This window comes from Phyllostomus discolor, chromosome 8 (assembly GCF_004126475.2).
Source record: "Phyllostomus discolor isolate MPI-MPIP mPhyDis1 chromosome 8, mPhyDis1.pri.v3, whole genome shotgun sequence".
NCBI lineage: Eukaryota > Metazoa > Chordata > Mammalia > Chiroptera > Phyllostomidae > Phyllostomus > Phyllostomus discolor.
In genome coordinates this window covers 112,583,584-112,603,565 of record NC_040910.2, presented here as the reverse complement: position 1 = coordinate 112,603,565, position 19,982 = coordinate 112,583,584, and the positions used below count along the sequence as shown (strand labels likewise).

The window sequence follows — 19,982 nt, the reverse complement described above, 5'->3', positions numbered from 1 at the left end:
CCGCCATGAGTGCCCATCGGGGCTTTTCTGGGCTCCTCCGCGTGGCCGGCAGGCGTTGTGGGTCGCAAGTCACTGGAGCCCTAGCTGGGCTCCTCCCCCCAGGCAGCAGGCGCTCCTCTGGGGTTCTCCGTGAAATGGCTGGGAGCTGGGGGCCCCCCGGCACCCCGTGTGCTGCAGCAGCGTGCAGAGGAAGCGCGGAGCTGCTGCGGTGCCGGCTCCGGTACTGGGCACTGTGGCCACTTGCCCTGATGCTTGGACGGCTGCGCCGCTGGTGGATGCCGGGAGAGGGGCCCCTTGCGGCCACAGTCCACGCCGACGTGCGGGGGAGGGAGGGAGGGAGGGAGGCGGGAGGCAGGCCCCGGGCGGGCGTCCGTCTGGACGGCCGCGCGGCAGCTGTGTTGGCCTGCAGGCTCCTCGGGGGTAGGCGGGCGGGCGGGCGTCCGTCCGTGGGGCCTCCTGGGGGTCAGCAGGTGCCTCTCACCTCGGTGTCCCCTTGCTTGCTGCCTGCTGGGAGGAGGTCAGCGTTTGTGCCCGGGGAGTCTTTTGCAAAGTGTTTTACGTTTTTGTGTGTTTGTGTCATTTCACCTCATCGTGCTTCTCACTGGGGGGGGCCCTGTGGGACCGCAGAGGCTCTGGCCTGACTCGCGCCTCCCCCCCCCCCCCCCTGGTGACAGAGGTGACCCCGCGCTGTCTGTCTTGCAGAGGCTGAAGGATGAGATAGCAGAAGTGGCTAACGAAATCGAAAACCTGGGGTCCACGGAGGAGAGGTGAGCCGGCCGCTCCGGCGCTTTCGGGGGGAGCAGTGTGTCTCCTGCCCGGTTTGCTCGCGAGCACTCACGCAGCCCCCCTTACTGCCTGCCCCCCTCCAGGGCAGGGGTCGTGGCCGAGAGGGCTGCGGAGGTGGCGGGGAGGCTGGACTGGGGGACGGGGCGGGGGGGGGGGTCGCAGCACCTTCCGCGCCCCTGGTGCAGCGGCACAGGCCGGCTCACGGACCGTCGTCCCGGGCACACGGCGCCGGGGGCCGGGCGGCGTGAGTCACGAGTTAGCACATTCGGACGCGCCCGTGCGAGAGAACTCGGGGAGCGGGAGGGGCACCCGAGCGTGGGCCCCGGCCGGGCGTTCCGCGGCCCCTGCACAGCCGCGCGCGTGGGGACCGGGTCAGCCTCGCCCGCCCGCCGACAGCCGCGGCCCTGACTGGCTCTGGCGGTCGTGTTGCAGGAAGAACATGCAGAGGAACAAACAGGTGGCCATGGGCAGGAAGAAGTTCAACATGGACCCGAAGAAGGTAGGGGGAGGGCGCCCAGCCTGCCGTCAGCGCCCCTGCGTCCCGGGCCCCCACCCGCGCCCTTTGCCCCCTTTCCGGGCGGGTCTGGGGCGCGTGGGCATCTCCGCCGTGCTTTCCAGGGGATCCAGTTCCTCGTCGCCAACGACCTGCTGAAGAACACCTGCGAAGACATCGCCCAGTTCCTGTACAAGGGCGAGGGCCTCAACAAGACGGCCATCGGGGACTGCCTGGGGGAGAGGTGAGGCCGCGGGCCTTGGGGGCGGGGCCGGCTCAGAGCGTCGAGTCCTTCTTCTTCTGTTGTCTTTTCCAGATTTTATTTATTTATTTTTAGAGAGGGGGAGTGAGGGGGGGAGGGAGGGAGGGAGGGAAGGGAGCAGGCCGGCGCTCAGTCCGCGGAGCCACCAGCCAGGGCCAGAACGCTGGGCTCCTCCCGAGAGTGTGTCCCGAGCAGCAGCACCCGCACCGGCGGCGCGGCCCTGGCTGGGGTCCCGGGCCCACAGGACTCAGCGTGGGGACCCGCCAGTGGGGAGTCGGGGGAGCCGGGGTTCCCGGTGCCTGACACCCCGCCCCGGGCCTTGTTTCTCTCGACAGAGACGAGTTCAACATCCAGGTTCTGCACGCGTTCGTGGGCCTGCACGAGTTCACCGACCTCAACCTGGTGCAGGCCTTGCGGTGAGCGTGGTGGGGCGGGCGCCCGTGCGGGTGAGAGAGGCAGGTCTCCCTGCCTCTAAGAGAGGAGCCGCTTGGGCCCCAGATAGCAGTGGGGGGTCGGGGATGTGCCCAGAGGCGGACTGGGCGGAGCTCTCCCTCCGGCTTCCCGCCCCGTCTCTGGGGCGGGGCGTGTGCTCCAGTCCTGGAGTCGGTCCTGGCGGGCAGGTGGGAGCAGGCTTTGGTTGGTCTCCGGCCCAGACCAGGGAGCAGGTGGCCGCGCCCGTCAGTGCAGAGGGAACGTAACTTCCGTTTCTCACTGGGTCTGTGACTTTGGGCCTCGGGGAAACCGTCACCGGGGGCTCGCCCTGCTGTGGCGGCAGCAATGGCGCCGGTCCCTGCGGCCGCTCAGACGGGGACCCGGTGAGGACGGGCACTGCCGGCCGCGGGTCTCCGCTCTGGTGGGTCGGTCCTCTGCCCCCGCCTCACCCTGGTTTCTGAGCGGCAGAGTTCACGTGAGCGGTGCCGCAACCGTGTTTCAGCCTGCGTGCTTTCCTGAGGGGGAAGCCCCCCCCCGCCCCCCACTAGGAAAATGCTCATTTTCCACGTGTCCCGGGACGCCCCCCCCTTCGACCTGGAGAGCAGGGGTGCGCGGTGGCGATCTGGGCGGAGTCCCCGTCACAGCGGCCCCGAGCCCTTGGGCGGGAGGATCGCCGGGACAGTGATGAGGGAGGGAGGGCGCGCGAGCCCCCAGCCCCGAGACGACGCAGGTGACACAGCCGTCTCGGCCCCCCAGGCAGTTCCTGTGGAGCTTCCGGCTGCCGGGCGAGGCCCAGAAGATCGACCGCATGATGGAGGCCTTCGCCCAGCGGTACTGCCAGTGCAACCCCGGGGTGTTCCAGTCCACGGGTAGGCGGCCGGCACGGCGGGCCCGCGGTGCTCCCCCGGGACGGGGTGGGCCGTGCCTGGGAACACACGTGTCCAGATGGGGGTTCCGGCAGCAGCAGGGAGGGGACAGCCCGAGGCCCACCCACAGGGAGTGGGTGGAGCTGGTGGTGTCTCTAAGTTACGGAACTTGAAACCACGCATGTTTCTAAAGAGTTCTTACTGATGTAGGGAAATGCTAATAAGGTGAGCAAAGAACAGGATTACACACCGTGTCCCCGCTCCGGCTCCAGTTTGGTGACCGCGTGTCAGTGGGGGGGGCAGGGCACGGGGCGCAGGTGCGTGAGGGGGCGGGGCTCCAGGCAGCTCGCGCTCTCCTCGGCGGACGCCAAGTGACACCCCCAGGTGCCTGCGGTGCGCCGTCCTGTCTCGACCTGAGGCGGCGAGCCCCTGGGCGCCCTGGACACGGGGGTCGCCTCGCTCTGCCCGGCAGCTGGCCCCAGCTCCGGGCCCCCGCGGCGTGTCTGACGGCCCCCCGCCCCTCGCAGACACGTGCTACGTGCTCTCCTTCGCCATCATCATGCTCAACACCAGCCTGCACAACCCCAACGTCAAGGACAAGCCCACCGTGGAGAGGTTCGTGGCCATGAACCGGGGCATCAACGACGGCGGGGACCTGCCCGAGGAGCTGCTGCGGGTGAGCACTTGTGGGGGGGCCTCCCTCACTGGGGCGTGTGCTGTGTCCCCTTTGGAGGTGGGTGGTGTGGCTCCCCCCCCCAGGGAGTCAGAAGTGGGGGGAGGGTTTGTAAGTCTGGAGCTGAAGGCGGGACCGGAGGTCAGGCTGTTCTCTGTCTTTCCTGGGTCGTCCCCTGGGCCTCCCACTGGTGCTGAGGGCGGGGCTCCATCTCCGGGCCTCAGTGTCCGCCTCGCCCGCGGGCTGCAGGCTGCAGCGGGGGAGCCCTGGTCCGGGTGGGCAGGGACGGTGCGGGGAGCAGGGAGAGGCGCCTCGGGGGAGCCGGAGACACGCACGTGGGGCCCCTCTCTCACCAGAACCTCTACGAGAGCATCAAGAACGAGCCCTTCAAGATCCCCGAGGACGACGGGAACGACCTCACGCACACCTTCTTCAACCCCGACCGCGAGGGCTGGCTCCTGAAGCTCGGTGAGCGGCGCCCCGGGGCGCAGGCGTGCGTGCTCGCACTCACACGTGCCCGCGCGGCCGCGGCGGTGCTTGGGTGTGAACTCACGCTGTTGGCGCCAGAGCCACCTCCAGGAAGGAGGTGGAGGCCAGCAGTGCCCCCGGGGGACGTGGGAGGCTCGGGGGGCAGGCCTCGCTCCGCCAGGGCAGTGGCCCGCGAGCACGTGCACGCCACACGTCCGCTCCGGAGGTGACGGCCTGGCCTCTCCTCTCCGTGCTGCCCCGCCCCTCACGGGGCGGGGCCCGCCGCATCCATCTCTCTACTTCCCATCACTCAGACGCGCACCCCACGCCCACCGCCCAGTGCATCATCATGCTCGCATCTGGCTCCCACCGGCCGCCTGCATGGCAAACCCGAGCCCGGCTGCCGCACCCCCTGCAGCCCCTCCCCCCTCCCCGGGCCCCGTCAGCCCTGCCGGCGGTTCTGTTCACCCTGAAAGACTGGGGAGTCCTCCTCCCGCGGGCAGAAGCGAGCTTGCAGGGCTGAGACTCCTGCCCTGAAGGAGCTCCAGTCACCCAGAGGGAGGGAGCAGCGGGGTTTGCGTGACACCCCTGTCCACACCCAGTGGCAGCGCTGGGCCCCCAGACACGCGGGGTCGGTCTCTGGGCCGCTGTCGGAGTTCAGCCTTCCGTGGCGAGGGTCCCACATCAGCAGGCTGCTGACCAGCCTGGTCCCCCCCGCCCCCTTCAGCTGCTTGGCCGGGGTTAGAGCCCTGCCCCTGACTGTGACCGGCTCGGCCGGCCGGGGAGTGCTGGGAGGGCAGCCGCCCCCCTGACCGGCCCCGACAGCGGCAGGGTCTGCATTTCCTGCGGGAGGGCGGCCCGAGTCCCTGTGTTGACACCTGGTGACCTGGCCCATCCGCTGTGAAAGCACTGCCTCATCGATGAGGGTTTTGAATTCCATCTACGTTTAGGCCAGTGAATCCAAATTACTAACAGCAGAGGCGGCCGCTGCGCTCTGAGTCTTCGGTGCCAAGTGGCTCCAGTGTCCGGGGGCCTGCTGGAAACCGGGCGAGGGCACTGGGCTTGCAGCGACGCCCCCCCACCCCCCAGCGAAGTCTGTTAAAGCGCTGGTGCGGAGAGGCAGCGCCTGTGTCGGCAGCCCGCTGCTAAAATTAGAGCCATAGGGGGACCTGCAGCAGGACATGCAAATTCATGAGGTTTCCCATAACGTTAGACAGAATCTAGCTAAGCGTGGGGCCCGGTTTTTGGATCCCTGTGTTCCTTTCTCCAACCCCCCACCCAACCACTCTCAGGGCGTGTCTGCCCAGCGCCCTCACACCTGCGCCTCAGGGCCCCCGGGCACAGGCAGCGGCAGGCTGTGCGCTCCGGTGTGTACACACACTTTGAAAAGGGGTGGCCGGCTGACAAAAGACCGTGACTGCTCCCCAAAGTAGTTGTCATGGGAATGAAGAAATGGCAGCTTTGTGAGAACTCAGTCGTGGGGTCCTTGGGGCCAAGTTCTGTAGTGCCCTGGACACCTGCCTTACCCTTGGGTGGGCTGCGGCTGCTGAGCCCCTCCCTTCAGGCCAGGCAGGCGGCCCCTCCCCCCAGCCCCACCCCAGGCAGACGGGAGTGACAGGTGCATTGCATTGAGACTGAGGAGCTGGGTTGAATTTCTTTGTTTTAATTTTCTTTTCTCCCTCATTTGTATGTTTCCATGATTTTGGCTCTCCTTTTCCCCGCCCCAAACTCCAGGAGGTATGTACCCCCTCCCCGCTGCTCGCTCGCCCTGCCCAGGCCTCTGTGATGCTGCTGCAGCTGCTTCTTCTGTTATTTTTGGTCATTTTCTTTTTAATTGCTGGTGGTAGTGTTCACGCTGCTTCTAACTTCCCGCGCAGTCCCTAAGGAACTGGCCAGGGTCCGGGGCCGCTGTCGCTGCCTTCCGAGTCCGCATGGTGCGCAGCGGCCGGACGGCGGGGTGCCAGGCGGAGACACGCACCCTCCCACATGGCAGCGCGTGGGGGCACGGGCAGTGCCCGCCCTGCCGTCTCGCAGCCAGTAGCCAGGGCATGTGCTCCATTTGGGTCGACACCCAGGAGCTAAAACGGGGTCCCCACAGCGGAGGGGAGGAGGAGGAAGGCGTTTTGACTTCCCGAGCCGTGTGCGCTTCTGGTCCGCGGTGAGCGGAAGGGTCCGGGTTGCGCGGCCCAGGAGACGCTGAGCTCTGTGTGGAAAGGGGAAGGGTGTTTCCTAAGCTGAAAGCACCGCCCGGTAGAACTTCTTTTCTAAAAAATTACAAAAAACAAAAGTTCCTCCTCGGAGTCCCGTTGCCTCACTTCCTGGGCGTTCGGGGAGGGCGCTCGGACCTCAGCCCTGTTCTCGTCCCCCCCTTTCCCACTGAGGCCTCGTTGGCCCCCCCAGATCAGCCTCAGTGGCGTTGTGGAGACCCACTCTGCAGCCGCTGGTTTGGGGACTCGGGGTCCCCCAGGCGAGGAGCTCCCCCGCCGTCGGCGTAAGCCCGACTCGGGCAACACTGCCCAGGAGCAGCACCCCCGTCCCCAGTGGTGGCGTGCGTTGGAACATTTGGGGGCCGGCGGGCCGTTCAGGCTCCAGAGGCCTCCGGCCCGTCCCCCTCGGGCGCGGGGACCCTGAGGAGGGGGTGGCCCTGTGAGTTCCACGGGGACTGTCCTGGGCGCGCAGGGGCCTGTCTGCTTGCTTCCCATCTGTGTCCCCTTCCCCGCGGAAGCGCCCCCCTGGGGGCCGCAGCGATGCTTCTGGTGGGGGCTCTGGAACCCCGCCGGCGGTCAGGGGACCGCCGCGCCTCCTCGGCCGCCAGGGGGCGCCCCCGCTGCTTGTCCTGCCGGACTCCCCGCCCATCCCGCTCTGGCACCGACCCCTCGACCCCTCGACCCCTCCCATGACTCCCTGAGCCCTAGGGCCCAGCAGCCCTGCCCCCTGGGGGTGCGTGGGTGGTCGCCAGCGAGGGGAGGGGCAAGTGTAGGGGAGGGGGGGGCTGAGCCCTGGGTGGCGATGGAGGCCCAGGAGGGGGAAGAGCCGAGTTCCCGACTCCAGGATGGGGGGAGGGGTGCTTTTTACGTTAGAGAGGCCCCAGTTCCACGAGAATTCCTCGTCTCCTTCCTCCTCATCCATCTCCATCCGCCCGGGCTCCCATTCCCGTCTCCGTCCTGCTGTCTCCGTCCGCGGCCCCCCACCCGTGCCTCAGGGAGGGGCTCGAGCTCCCAGAGACCGCCCCCCACGGCGGGGAGAGAGTCGGTCTGCCTGACACCAGCCAGGCCTGGCGGGGGCCGCGCGTGCTCGCTGTGCACCCCTCTTCCGTGGCCGGGGTCGGTGCCAGGCAGGGCCTGGGCCTTGGTGGTCGACCTCGGAGTCTCCCAAGAGTTCAGGCACGAATGCTCTGTACGCCGGGACCGGGACCGAAAGTGCAGGCGTGTCCTGGCGGCTGGACCGCGCCCTTCAGAACCGCCCGCTCCTGGGGTGAGGCGGGACAGGAGGCGGGACCGAGGCCCGCTGGACGGACAGCCCCAGGCCCTGCCCTCTGCGGACACTGCAGAGGTGGTCCCCTCTGTGGGCTGAGGCTCAGCCAAGGAGCCCCTGCTGTCCCGGGCAGTAAGACGCGCTCCGGGGCGCCCCGTGTGCCCCCCGAGGGCCTGGGCGTGCTCTGTGCGGCTCGCGGCCAGAAAGCTCTCCCGTGACCCCCCTGGCGGAGAGGGGAGGCAGGGCCGTGGCGCCTGCATGTGAGCAGGTCACGGTCGGGCTCACGCCTCAGCACCCGCCTCGCGGGAACCCCAGGCCCCCTCCGAGCCTCCTCTGCAGCTGGGGACTGTGTCGGGGGGACTGTGTCGGGGGGACCCAGGGAAGGGTCTCCGGCTCGCCGCTGCCACTCGGCACTCGGGGGCCCCTGGTCTGGCTGTCCCTGTCACCAGTTTTCCGGGGGGCGGGGGGAGGGCCATGTAGAAGGCCCTGAGTGGCCCCCACCCCCGGGGAGTCCTCCCTGAGGCAGGACCCGGGCCGTCCGGGCTCTGGGACACTGGCCGGGAGCCTGAAGCCGGGGGAGCCGCACTGCGTGCGCCCAGGGAGGTGCGGTCACACATCCCGAGAAAGCCGTGGGTTTGACGGCGACGGACGACGACGTCCTCCCTCCCGCTCCTCCCCGGCCCCTCTGGCGGTGCAGCCCCCCGCGGCGGGGCTGGCAGGCCCGGCACTGTGGCCCGGACTGGGGGGCTGGCCCTCTCCCCCCTTTTTTGTTGGTTTGCCCAATCCCGCCCCACCAAGAGAGGCCCTCCGGCCATGCCACACATCCCGGCGCGCCCGCAGCGTCCCGGCGCCCTCATCGCACGCAGCCCGCGCTCACCCGCTCTCATCCGCTTCCCGGGCGTCTCCCGGCCGCCTGACTCGCTTGCTCTGCTCATGTCCACAGACTTTCACCCTGTGAAAGGCGCTTCTGTCTGGCTCTGTGTCTTGTCACGGGTGCAAACCCCGCCGTGGTCTCCGTGTCTCCCCGGGGCCCTGCCCTCGCTCCCTCCCCTCGCCCGGAGGGAGCTGCGTGCGGGGGGACCCCACCCCGCGCCCCCGCCGACAGGCGTCTCTCTCTGCTCCGCAGGCGGCAGGGTGAAGACCTGGAAGCGGCGCTGGTTCATCCTCACCGACAACTGCCTGTACTACTTCGAGTACACGACGGTGAGCGTGCCCCGCGCGGCCCCGTTTCTGAGGTGGCAGGGAGACCCCAGGCCCGTCCGCATGGCCGGGCCGGGAAGAGGGTGCGGCAGGGCGGAGGGAGGACTGGGGCCCTGGGCCTGGGAGCCCTGCGGATGTGGGGCGTCTCCCCCACTTCCAGATGGAGCCCGGGGCCGGGGAAGGCAGGAGGGCGGGGCATGCGCCTCACTGTGGAACGGGCTTCGGAGCTGGGCGGGAGGGAGTGAGCCTGGGCCAGCTGCCAAGCAAGAGTCTGTGGCCTGTTGAAGGGGGTGACGCTGACGTGACGCTAAGCGTGACCTGGGGAACTCAGGGGTCCCGGGGCAGTGGAGAGGCTGAATCCTTTGATGCAGAAGCGCGGCCACGGGCAGGCGTGTGAGGAAGGTGGTGAGGAAGAGGGGTGGGGGGGACCCCGACGTGCTCTTGAGCTGGAGTTACCGCCCTACAAAGAAGGAAGCACCTCGATCAACCCGTCAGGAGAGGGCGTGGCATCCCGGGCACGTTTGTGTGGGCAGCGGGCTCCGGGGCACAGCCCGGCCGAACTGTTGAGCTTGGAGCCAGGTCTTTGGCCGTGGCTGCCGGACATGGGGGACGGGGAGGTTAAGACGGGCGTCTGGGGTGTTCAGGCACCTGTGCGACGGTGACCCCTGGGAGCTGGGGCCCTGGGGAGGGGCCGGGCACAGGCAGGAGTTGAGGTTCCCCTTTGGGCCCCGGTGGAGTGTGTCAGGCGGGCACATTCTCTTGGAGAAGATGGGGCAGGAGGTCACGGGCCGGGGCTGTCGTCCCTGGCGCTGGGGCTCTGGGACCAGGCTGGGGTCTTTGGGGGTGCCTGACTCGGAACCAGGGCTCGAAAGATGAGCAGGGCCGGGCCGAGAGGCGGGAGTTTTCGGTGCGAAGGGCTCGCCTGTTCTGCCCGAGGGCTGGTCGTGGCTCTCGCGGGGCCTCCGTCGGACCCCCGGGCGAGCTCCTTGCAGGGGCCTTTGCTGACGGGGGGCTCAGGTGTGGCGCCTCGACAGTGCTCCGCGTTTCCTGGTGCTGCTTTGTTGGGGGCGCCTGCGGCCCGGCTGAGCTGGGAGAGGCTGGGGGAGCAGGCGGTCTGGGGCGAGTCGTGTCCCGGGTGTGCGGCGCGGTGCACACGGACTGGGCCCCGAGGCCTCCCTCCTGAGGCTGTGCGGTCTCTCGCAGGACAAGGAGCCGCGGGGAATCATCCCTCTGGAGAACCTGAGCATCCGGGAGGTGGAGGACTCCAAAAAGCCGGTGAGTGCTTTCGCCGAGACACTCGGGACGAAAGGATGGGCGTGGCAGGTCTCTGCAAAGGAGTTCAAGGACAGAGATTTACTTAAAACAACAACAACAGTGAAACAGAAGCACCCGTCATGCCCTGAATTCGGTGTTCAAGCCAGAGATGGGGCCCTAAGCACCCTCTCGTTCTGCCCACCTGCTGAGGGCCACCTACTGACCGTCACCCCGAGGGGCAGAGCTGTCCCTCCGGAGAGGGCAGCCCCCCCTGCCTCATGGTCAGGCCCCCCCGTCCCAGGAGCTGCGGTGCCTGTCGGTGTCTTCCCCGCGGCTGGGGCACCGGGGCATCGCTGGCTGGCTCCCCCCATCGGCGGGTGTCTCTGCCCGTGAGCCGGTGGCACCTGGTCCCCGTTGTGCAGAGCTCCCTGCAGGCCCTGCCTGAGTCTCACGGAGGCCGCGGGAGGGTCTCTGGGAGCCTGAGCGCCTCTCCTAGCTCCTGCTCGGTCAGCCACGCGCTCGGCCCTCGGTGACCGCCCCGCTCTGATCCTCAGAACTGCTTCGAGCTGTACATCCCGGACAACAAGGACCAGGTCATCAAGGCCTGCAAGACGGAGGCGGACGGGCGCGTGGTGGAGGGGAACCACACCGTGTACCGGATCTCTGCCCCGACGCCCGAGGAGAAGGGCGAGTGGATCAAGTGCATCAGGTACGGGCTGCCCTCGGGTCGGGTCGGGGTGTCCCGGGCGCACTCCCAGGCCCAGCACGGGGGCGGGAGCAGGCACTCTCGGCCCCACAGTGGAGCGGGGGAGTGGGTCTGTTTCCCTGCCCAGCGGCCGCCCCGCCCGGCAGTGGTGGTAAACGCCATGCTCCGTCACTCCTGACCCCGGGGGCGCTGTGGGTCCAGGCCCAGAGGGGACATGGAGGCCCCCGAGGGGAAGGACTGTGCCAGTGCAGGGCCCTGCTGTCGCGGGGAAGCTGTCTGGGAGGGGCGCCCGGTGTGAGCGGAGCTGCCGGCCCAGGCCCCCTCCTGTGTCGGTGCCCCTCGGTGTGAGGATGTGGGGCGCCGTGTCCCGGGGGGCGATCCTGCACCCCATCTGGCCGGGGCATCGGGGAGGTCTGTCCGGGTTGCTGCTGAGCCCCACGGGCATCCGCTCGTCTCGGTGCCACACCCTCTGGGGCGTGTCCTCGCTCTCCCCGGCCAGCAGACGCGCCCCAGCTGCCCTCAGCGTCTCCCTGGAGGCCGGGGAGGCTGCACTGACCACATGGCCAGGGGCCCTGAAGCGCGTGGGTTGCTGCCCCGCGAGGCCACAGTCTCCCCCAAGGGGGCCGAGGGCTCTGCAGTGTGTGTGCTGCATGGGACCCGCTCCCGCGGCCGGCGCCGTCCTTTGGCCAGTTAAGCAGCGAGTGGACAGCAGCCCCTCACAACCCGAGCAGTCCCCTCGGCACACGCTCCGGGCACTGCCCAGTTCTGGTGTCCCCTGGGAGCCCTGGAGACGGCCACGCCTGGAGCGCAGCCGCTCCCGAAACGCAGAGCCGTCAGACTGCAGCCGTCGGTCGGACTGCAGCTCCCGCAATGCGCTGTCCGGGCCCCGGGCTGGGGCTCACAGGAGCCTGGTGACGGCGCCAGGGCCCAGTCCCAGGGCCCAGAGGAGGGCGGAGGTGAGGGGACTCCGAAGGGACGCGGTGCAGCCGTGGGGCCCGCAGACCGCGGGCTCGCTGCTGCTGGCGTGGAACGTAGCGTCCAGCCCGTGCTCCCCAGGGGTGGACCGCTCCCCCGGGGTGGACCACGACTGGACGCGTGTGTCATTCTCTGTCCCTGTCCTGTCCCCTGACCATATGTCTCTCCTCGGGCCACGGCCTGGGCCTTTACGGGGATGCCCGAGTGGATGGGGCTTGGGCCTGGCACCCCGGGGGCAGCCCCGCTCTCGGGGTCTCGGCGCCCCAACCCTCAGCCTCTCCCTGTCGCCCCGTCTGTGTTCCAGAGCGGCCATCAGCAGGGACCCCTTCTACGAGATGCTGGCAGCGCGCAAGAAGAAGGTGTCCTCCACGAAGAGACACTGAGCTGTGTGCGGAGCGGAGCGGGGCCCCCCGGAGCGGGAGCGCCTGCGGGGTCCGCCCTGCCCTCCCAGAGACTTGCTTCAGCTTTTGGCACGTTCTCAAGTGGGGGCCGCCGGACAGGCTGCCCCCCACTCTGGGGACGAGGGAGCTGGCGCCGCTGCTGTGGCCGGCGCCCTCCCTCTGCGAGGACGGAGCTCCTGTCGCAGGGCCGCCGTGTTGGGGTCAGGGCGACACGTGCCCGGTGCTTCCCCGGAGCCCCCGGGTCCCTGCAGCGCCGCAGGCTGAGTGCGGGATGGAAGAGAAGCCACGTTCCACAAAGATATATTTTTGTGTTTTACAAAGAGAACCGTGGAGCAGAGCCTTCACATGCACCCGGCCCGCCCGCCCGCGGTGGGAGGCCGCCCCTGGCAGCTCTAAGGGAGCGGCCCCGGGCCCTGTGGGGCCCCCGAGCCCCTCGTTGCAGGGGGCCGTGGGCGCCTCTGGGGGCGGGTGGGGCGGGGACAGGGCCGCCGGGCGGGCGCGAGCTGCGCCGCTCTCAGAATTCGCACCGTGGGCTCCGGAACAGGGAGCACTTTCCTGAGCTAAATGCCTAGCAACCAAAACTGTGAGGCGGGCGGCCCGGCAGAGGCGCGGTGGCCCGACTGTTCCTTCCCTGGCTGGCTCCCCGCGCCCCGGTCCTCGTTTTAGAGGAGGGGGGGCCTTCCCGTGCACCCAGGGCTTCAGCTTTTTCTGCCTCAGCACCCACTTCCCCGGGCCCTCCCCCACCCCGCCCCTGGCGGTGGCCTCGCAGGGGAGGGGCCCCCTGCTGGGGGGCGGGGCAGGTGGAGGGGGCGGCGGGGAGGGCGGCCTGTGCTGTGGCTTCAGCTTCGCTGTCGTCCCTTCAGGCACGCGAGCGGGCCCTGCCCTCCACCCCGCGGTGTGCGGGGGCCGGAAGCAGCCCCGTCCTGCCGTGCTCTCAGGGACTCTCAGGGCGCCCCGTCTCCCGTCCGGGCCGGACCCCCGAGGGAGGGGGCGGTGGGCCTCCAAGGGCTCCCCACCGTGAGGGTGGGCCGGCATCTCTGGAGATCGCTCTCCTCCAAGGGACTGGCGGGGTGCGGGGGGGGGGGGCGAGAGGGGGACTCCCTGGGCCCCTCCCCCCGTCGTGCGGGTCCTGCCTGGAGCGGCCTCAGGGGGGGCTCCTGAAGGGGCCCGGGGGTCCGGGCGGGGTCGGGGCCACGACCCAGACCGAGGGACCTGGTCAGTATTAGTCTATTTATCAGAGGTGTAAATTATCTGTGTATAGCTTTTCTCCTCTTAGATTATTTTGTATTTGTTTTAAAAAGTTTTGTCAAAATATAAAGAAATGGCTGGAAGCAAAGCTGTTGACAGGGTTTTTAAAGAATTATAGTTACTATTGCAGTTTTTGTTCAGTTGGTTTTTTTGCCTTGTAAACCGGCACCAAGGGGCTGCAGCAAATAAACTCCAATCTGCCCAACGCGCGTGGTCACCTGTGGACTCTGTCCTGGGGGGGAGGGGGAGGGGAGGCCGGGGGGCAGGGCGGGCACGTGGTGCGCTGGGCGCGCTGGCCTGTCACAGCCTCTCCTGTCTGAAACCGAGCGACTGTGTGGGGAGGAGTTTTAGACAGAGGGGAAGGGAGGGAGAAAGAGGGAGAGAAACATCAGTATGTGATTGTCTCTCGCACGCCCCCTACTGGTGACCTGGCCTGCAACCCAGGCATGTGCCCTGACTGGGAATCGAACCAGTGACCCTTTGGTTCGCAGGCTGGTGCTCACTCCACTGAGCCACAAAGGGGGCAGGGCTGCCCCCTTTTAAAGAAGAAACAAGCGGCACCCATCCAATTTCATGAAGACTAAAAAGTGTGCCTTCTGCCGGTGTGTTTTGCGCAGATCTCAGTCTCCAGCTGGCCTGCGCAGTGCCCGGGAGGCGCCACAGGGAGGCGCCACAGAGCAGGGCAGACCCTCCGCGTGGCCGCCCAGGTGCAGGGCCGCCCTGGTCTGCCACCCCTCCCAGCAGCAGCGGGCCCCCCCTCTGCTTCTGGCCTCCAGCCCCCAGCCTTGTGCCTGCCTCCCTTCCAGCGACCTTGGCAGTTCGCCTGGACAACAGACCGCTGGGTGTCCTCCTTTTCAATGCCAAGCGTAACTACATTCCTTTTCGGCTTCCTCCCGTCTTTGGAGGACGGGACCTCTTCCCTGCCTGCCTCCCTCGGGTCTCTGCCAGCCACCCTCTCGTGCGCGTCCTTCAATCTCCTTCCCCACTGATTCCTTCAGGCCCCAAAGGGGTCCAAGTCTCTCGTGTGCAGAACTGCCCCCTAAATTCAGGAGCCAGACCGGCTGTCCGCTCCTGCCCCCTGTGTCCAGAATTGTGCTCGAGGCTCTCACCGGGGCGATCAGGGGAGAAAGAGAGAGACAGCTTCCAGGTGGGGAAGGAAGAAGTGTTTACACGACTGTGTTTACCGATGACGTTACCCCGTGTTTGTGAAATGCTCCGGAATCTACAAAAAACCCCTTGGAGCTAATGGACGAGTTGGGCGGGGTTTCAGGCTAGGAGGTCGATACACAAAAGTCCCTTTTACAGCTCAGAAGCAATGAACAACCCCAAAATGAAGAAAATTTCATTTGCAAGACCACTAGAATCAACTACTTAGGAATCGGGGGTTTTTGTTAAGTCCAAGACGCACACAGAACTATCGTGCAAACATCACTGAGAGGAGTCAGAGAGGTCTCGCGCGGAAAGACCCGGTGTTTGTGGGCCGGAAGGTGGTGACGCTCCCCAGATCCGTCTGCGGGCTCACCACGGTCCCGACCGCAGTCCCAGCCGGCGCTTTCGCAGAAATGGAAGCCACCGACCCTGGAAACGGCAGATGCCGCCCCGTCCGACGGCTTCACTGGTTCTGGAAGTGCAGGGACGCGTGAGAAACGAGCAGTGTCAGCGCCCGGCCCCGCCGACCGCAGCGGAGTCTCGACTGGCAGAGTTCTGCGGGGACCGCTGACGCTCATGGACATTGGAAAACACTGCCTTCCTTCCTTCCTTCCTTCCTTCCTTCTTTCCTTCCTTCCTTCTTTCCTTCCTTCCTCACATTGCTGGGCTGTGTGTGAGCAAGTGAGAGAGAGAGCGAGAGAGAGAGCTTCACTGCAGCACAGTCACGTGCCCTGTGTGCCGCACACACACCGAGTGCACAGCCCAGTGGTTTTGCGTGCTCACACAGTCGTTCGGTCGTGAGCACAGGCCGGCCCGTCAGCACGCACACGGTCACCCACACCTGCCCCAGGTGCCGGGGCGTGTCCCACACAGGAGACGGGAGGGGCGGCGGCCGAGACCGCCCTCGTCTCCCCGGTCCCTGCTCACACCCCGCCCCCCCCCACCGTCTCCCAGTGCGTCTTGGGGAACTGGCCCGTCTGCTCCTGCTTTGGGCACATTCAGCCAGGACAGACCTGGCCTGTGTCCTAGGGGACAGAGGGGCAGGGGGGGATGGGTGACACGTGACCCCAGCCCTCGACCACCGTAGAAGTCAGAAGTTCCAAAGTCACTCCTTGTTTTAAAGACGAAATTCATGACTAACGTAGGAACACAACTTTAGAAATTGCCAGAATAGCCCTGGCTGGTGTAGCTCAGTGGATTGAGCGTGGGCTGCAAACCAAAGTGTCGCAGGTTCGATTCTCAGTCAGGGCACATGCCTGGGTTGTGGGCCATGACCCCCAGCAACTGCACACTGATGTTTCTCTTTCTCTCTATCTCCCTCCCTTCCCTCTCTAAAAAAATAAATAAATAAAATCTTTAAAAAAAATTTGCCAGAACAGCCCAGGGTCGGCCTGTTGCACACTCGCTCTTGTGCCCTTCGAGAGCCGTGCTGTGTCTTCAGTGTCGCAGTTCCCGCAGGGGACTTGCGGACACGAGGCATTGCAGAGACTCAGGGCGGCTTCCTGGGGCGGCTCCGAGGTGCAGCCGCGGCCACTGCACCGTGCCCGACTCCGGCCTCTCGCTAGGACAGGAAGGGGCGGACCCCAGCGGATGGAGCCGCCCCTTCCTGGTGGCTCGGTGGGGCAGGGCGGCCCTTTCCCAAGCTGGCCTGGGAGCAGATGTCAGAGTCTCACATTCTGTCCCCTCTCCGCCCCACCAGACTGTGCCGGGGACCCAAGGTTTGGGGGACACACCCCTCTGGCCACCTGAGGGCGCTCCGAGGACTGGGTGGCAGCAGCAGATGACGTGGAAATGGGGTCCTGAGTCCTGTGGCTGTCTGTGTGATGGTGACGTGGTTCTGGGACACTCGGGCCGAGACAGGGAAGGGGCCCGGCGTTCCAGAGGCTCTGGGGTCCCCTGACGCACCGCCGTGGCAGGGCCACCCGTGACCACGGGGCCGCCAGGCTCCACCTGCCTGCCCCACCTGCCAGGATGAGCTGCAGAGCCGACCCTCCCGTAACCGAGAGTCCACATGGGCTCGTCACTCATGACAACGGTCCTCCGTGAGCACAAGGCGTCAGTAACAGGAAAACCGAGGGCTGGGGGCGGGTGCCAGGCCGGAGAGGTCTGCGGGAACTGTGCTCTTTCTGCTCCACAAAACAGTGTATGAAAGGGCCCCGCCCAGGGGCTGAACCGGCAGCGCCGGGTGACCCGGACACCAGACTCCACACCGGGCTGCCCGGGTGACTCAGGGGGTGGTCCTGACAGAGTGCCCCTCTCAGAGAGCCCCGGGGACTCCAGAGGTCCCGCCGGGTCCCGGGAAGCGGTCAGCCCCACCCCGTCTACGCCGGTCAGCATGGCGCTGCAACCGGCTGGTGCATGCGTCCCGGTTTTCCGGGACGCCACCCTTGGAGAGAGAGAGAGAGACGCAGGGGAACACGGGGACGGCTGGGATCCAGTTCCTGACGGACTCGGGGACGGCGGCCACGCTGAAGGGGACACGCCCTGGGCGATGAGTGCCCCGGACCCTCTCGGGGTGGCAGGGGAGGCCCCTCTCGGCCTCTGTGCCCACCCCCACCCCGGGGGTCTCGGGGAGGCGGAGGCGGCCCTGTCGTGGTGGACTGCCTGTCCTTGGGGGACGCGCAGAGACAGACGGGCCGAGTCAGACCGCGGCAGGAAACTTCACTTCCAGACCACGTGCGGATTCCTCTCCCCGACTCACTACGTTCGAAGCGCTTCTCATTTTGCAAACAGAGCAGAGAAGCCCCCCCAGCCGAGGCCGGCCCCCCCGGGCCGTGGGGGCCTGTCCCCCTCCCTGGACATCACAGGTGAGCTGGAGCGTAGTCAGTGACGCCGTGCAGCGTGCCGGACCCCGAGGAGGCCCGGCAGGGTCCGCAGCCTCGGCCGCCGCCTCGGGGGCCAGATGTCCCCCGGAGCACGTGGTTTCCGTCCTGGAGATGTTTTTCCCGGGGCGAGCTGTTCTGAGCTGAGGCAGCGAAGAGGTCATGCTATGCCGCAGTTTGATTTTTCTTAACAGTCCAAGGAAAAGGGTCCTTGACCCTTTAGGGAAGAACTCTCGGCTATTCCCAGGTCTCCGGCAGGAGCAGAGCTGTCGTGCTGTGGAAACCCTTGGAGGGGCCGCGGGCATCTTAGAGCCCAGCCTGTCCTCGGGCACCCACCCCCCCAACCCCCGGAATAGAAAGTGAGCCTCAGTGGTCACGTGGTGAGCAGCCAGCCTGGGGAAAGGACGGCGGGCGCTGGGCCGGGACGCAGGCCACACGGCCAGCACTGACCGGAGGGCCGGCCAGGCGCTCTCCTGCAGGGACCCCGAGGGAAGTCTGGGGTCTGTCCTTTTGGGGACAGTCGGCAGGAAGGAGCCCCCCACCCCGAGAGGGCTTTGAGCCGAAATCGACCGTGAATCTGGAGTCCCCCGGACTCGGGGACGCCCCTGTCCACTACCCGAGTCCTCATTTGTGTTGTTAGCGACCCTCCTGCCTGGATGGGCCAAAAGGGCAGCAAGGCTGTCCCCCCTGAGGGGCCCTGACCCCTCCCGGACTAGGAGGGGCTCGGGGTCTTTGAACCCCAGGGCTGTGGGCCCCGCCCCGACTCCCCGCGGTGGAGGCAGAGCTGCCCATGGAGCCCCCGCACTGTCCTGCCCGGTGTCCCAGCCTGGACGCCCGGGCTGGAGGACAAAGGCCGCCCTCCCCCCGCCCCTCCCCCCCGCCGTCCGCTCTGCCGGGAACTCTGCCTGAGCACGTAGGGTGGGGGCGGGGGGCAGCAGGCCAGAGTAACAGGAGGAGGACGCGTGTGCCGGGGGAGTGACGAGACCCAGATGGCCCAGACTCCTGCCATCTGCCAGCATCCCCAGCAGGGACAATTGTCCTGACATTGCAGTTAATGACGGGTCGTGTCTGCCCTGACACTCGTCCTCCAAGTCAACTCAGCAGGGCTCCCCGGGGACAGGAAGTCGGGGACGGGCCCTGGCCCTGTGACCGCCAGCGCGAGGGGGGGAGGGAGTGGCGTGTCCCAGCTGGGGGCCCTCCCGGGCGGGTGACAGCTGCCATCAGCCGCCTGTGGCTGGGCCCGGCCGTCCCCTGGGGGCTCGCTGGGTCTGCCACAACGTGGGTCTCCTCCACGCTAGACAGGGCGTCCGCCCGGGGCTCCCTGGCTCCCCGGCTCCCCCCCACGTCCACGGTTTCATCCTCAGTGTTTGGCCCTCGGGGTCTCGGGGCACAGAGCCGGTGAGCACGGCTCTGGAGGGAGGCGGACCGGCTACGACCTTGACCGAGGGCTTCAGACTGTTCCCGAGGCGCAATGGGGCCCAAAGGGGGGAAGGTTCTGTGGTCGGGTGGTTGGGGAGCGCTGGTTAGAGGGGTGCAGCGGAGCCCCTCACAGCGGGGCTTCAAGGAGCTCTGTCCCCTCAGCGGGGACAGCCCGTGGGGGCCTGCGGTGGGCGGGCCCTGGGCCGGGGTCTGGGCTGGCCGTGCTCGTCCAAGGGCGGGCCCAGCAGTGGCGAGGTGGGTGACTGACGCCCGGTCACGTGACTGCCAATTGCCACCACCTGTCCCAGGGTGACTCCAAGGAGCAGCGCCCAGTGCTCAGGGGGCTTCCTGGGGACCAAGGGGGCAACAGCCGTGCGGGACACACCCTGGGGGACACACCCCAGCTGGGCACTGGGGGTGAGTAGGAGTGGGACAGGTGTGTGTGTGTGTGTGTGCATGTGGCATGTGCGTGTGCATGAGTGTGAATGCATGCAAGACTGCGTGTATGCACACATGTGTGTACATGCACGTGGCTGCCCATGTGTGTGGGTGTCTGTGCGTATGTGAATGTGCAAGTGCGTGCGTGAGAGAGTGAGCGTGTGACAGGGGGTTCCAGGCCAGGCGGGGAGCCCCCCGGGGGAGCGGGCGTCGGGAGGAAGATCGGCGGGGCTGCAGCGGGTCCCGGTCAGGTGTGGTCCGGTCCGGTCGGGTCGGGTCCCGGGACGACCAGCGGGGAGAGCAGTGCAGGTCTGGGCAAAGGCCGGTTTGCAGCTGCGGTGCGATAAACGGCACAGTGCGCCGCGGGTAGGAGAAGCAGAGTGAGCTCTGGGCTCCGTGTGCTCACCACGGTAACGCTTCTTTGCCCCCCGCCCCCCCCTCCCCGTACCAAGGGGCCGGGCCAAGGCTCAGAGGGCCGTTTGGGGGTTGTTTGGGCTTGATCCCAAGGGCAGCAGGAAGCAGTTGGTGGGTCTGAAGCAGGGGGAGACATGGCCATTGCCTGTTTGAAGAGGCTCTGGGGAATGGGCCGTTGGGGACAGGAGTGGTGTGGGGGGAGGGAGGGAGGGGTCCCGGCCCGGGGGCCGGCTGCAGCAGCGTGGGCCGGAGAGTAGCAACCCGGGAGGCCAGGGAGCCGGGGGGCTGCTGGGGTCGCGTGGGTGGGCGCTGATGTGCCGAGGGCGGGTGGGGGTGAGAGGGGGCGGCACCACAGCAGCCAGGGAGCCTGGGTCTCCCCGAGTGTAGGGCTTTTGGGGGGGTGTGGAGAGACAGGATATAAAAATTTGCCATTTTAGCCATTTTTAAGAGTGCAGTTGCAGTTCAGGGCATTGCACACCCCCCACTGCTGCACAGCCACACC

The 19,982-nt window shown here is 67.4% G+C and overlaps 1 protein-coding gene and 1 long non-coding RNA gene across 3 annotated transcripts in view; one reads left to right on the top strand and one right to left on the bottom strand.

Annotated features, from left to right (window-relative positions):
- Positions 1 to 12,070, top strand: part of CYTH1 (cytohesin 1) — a 51,301-nt gene extending 39,231 nt beyond the window's left edge. Inside the window, exons 3-13 of one of the 2 annotated variants that reach the window (XM_028520240.2) lie at positions 703 to 767; positions 1,219 to 1,285; positions 1,405 to 1,523; positions 1,877 to 1,957; positions 2,730 to 2,842; positions 3,367 to 3,515; positions 3,869 to 3,980; positions 8,581 to 8,657; positions 9,858 to 9,929; positions 10,463 to 10,617; positions 11,894 to 12,070. In XM_028520240.2, the coding sequence (XP_028376041.2) occupies positions 703 to 767; positions 1,219 to 1,285; positions 1,405 to 1,523; positions 1,877 to 1,957; positions 2,730 to 2,842; positions 3,367 to 3,515; positions 3,869 to 3,980; positions 8,581 to 8,657; positions 9,858 to 9,929; positions 10,463 to 10,617; positions 11,894 to 11,972 (1,089 nt within the window). In that variant the 3' untranslated portion in view covers positions 11,973 to 12,070. Of the gene's footprint in view, positions 1 to 702; positions 768 to 1,218; positions 1,286 to 1,404; positions 1,524 to 1,876; positions 1,958 to 2,729; positions 2,843 to 3,366; positions 3,516 to 3,868; positions 3,982 to 8,578; positions 8,658 to 9,857; positions 9,930 to 10,462; positions 10,618 to 11,893 lie in introns of both variants that reach the window. The other variant, XM_036034217.1, reaches the window with a different exon arrangement.
- Positions 3,574 to 13,255, bottom strand: LOC118502261. Its single transcript, XR_004904976.1, has 3 exons — positions 13,189 to 13,255; positions 11,407 to 11,414; positions 3,574 to 3,585 (listed from the first exon to the last, which is right to left on the bottom strand). It is a non-coding gene; the product is annotated as an uncharacterized LOC118502261 (long non-coding RNA).
- Between the last annotated feature and the right edge of the window lie 6,727 nt (positions 13,256 to 19,982).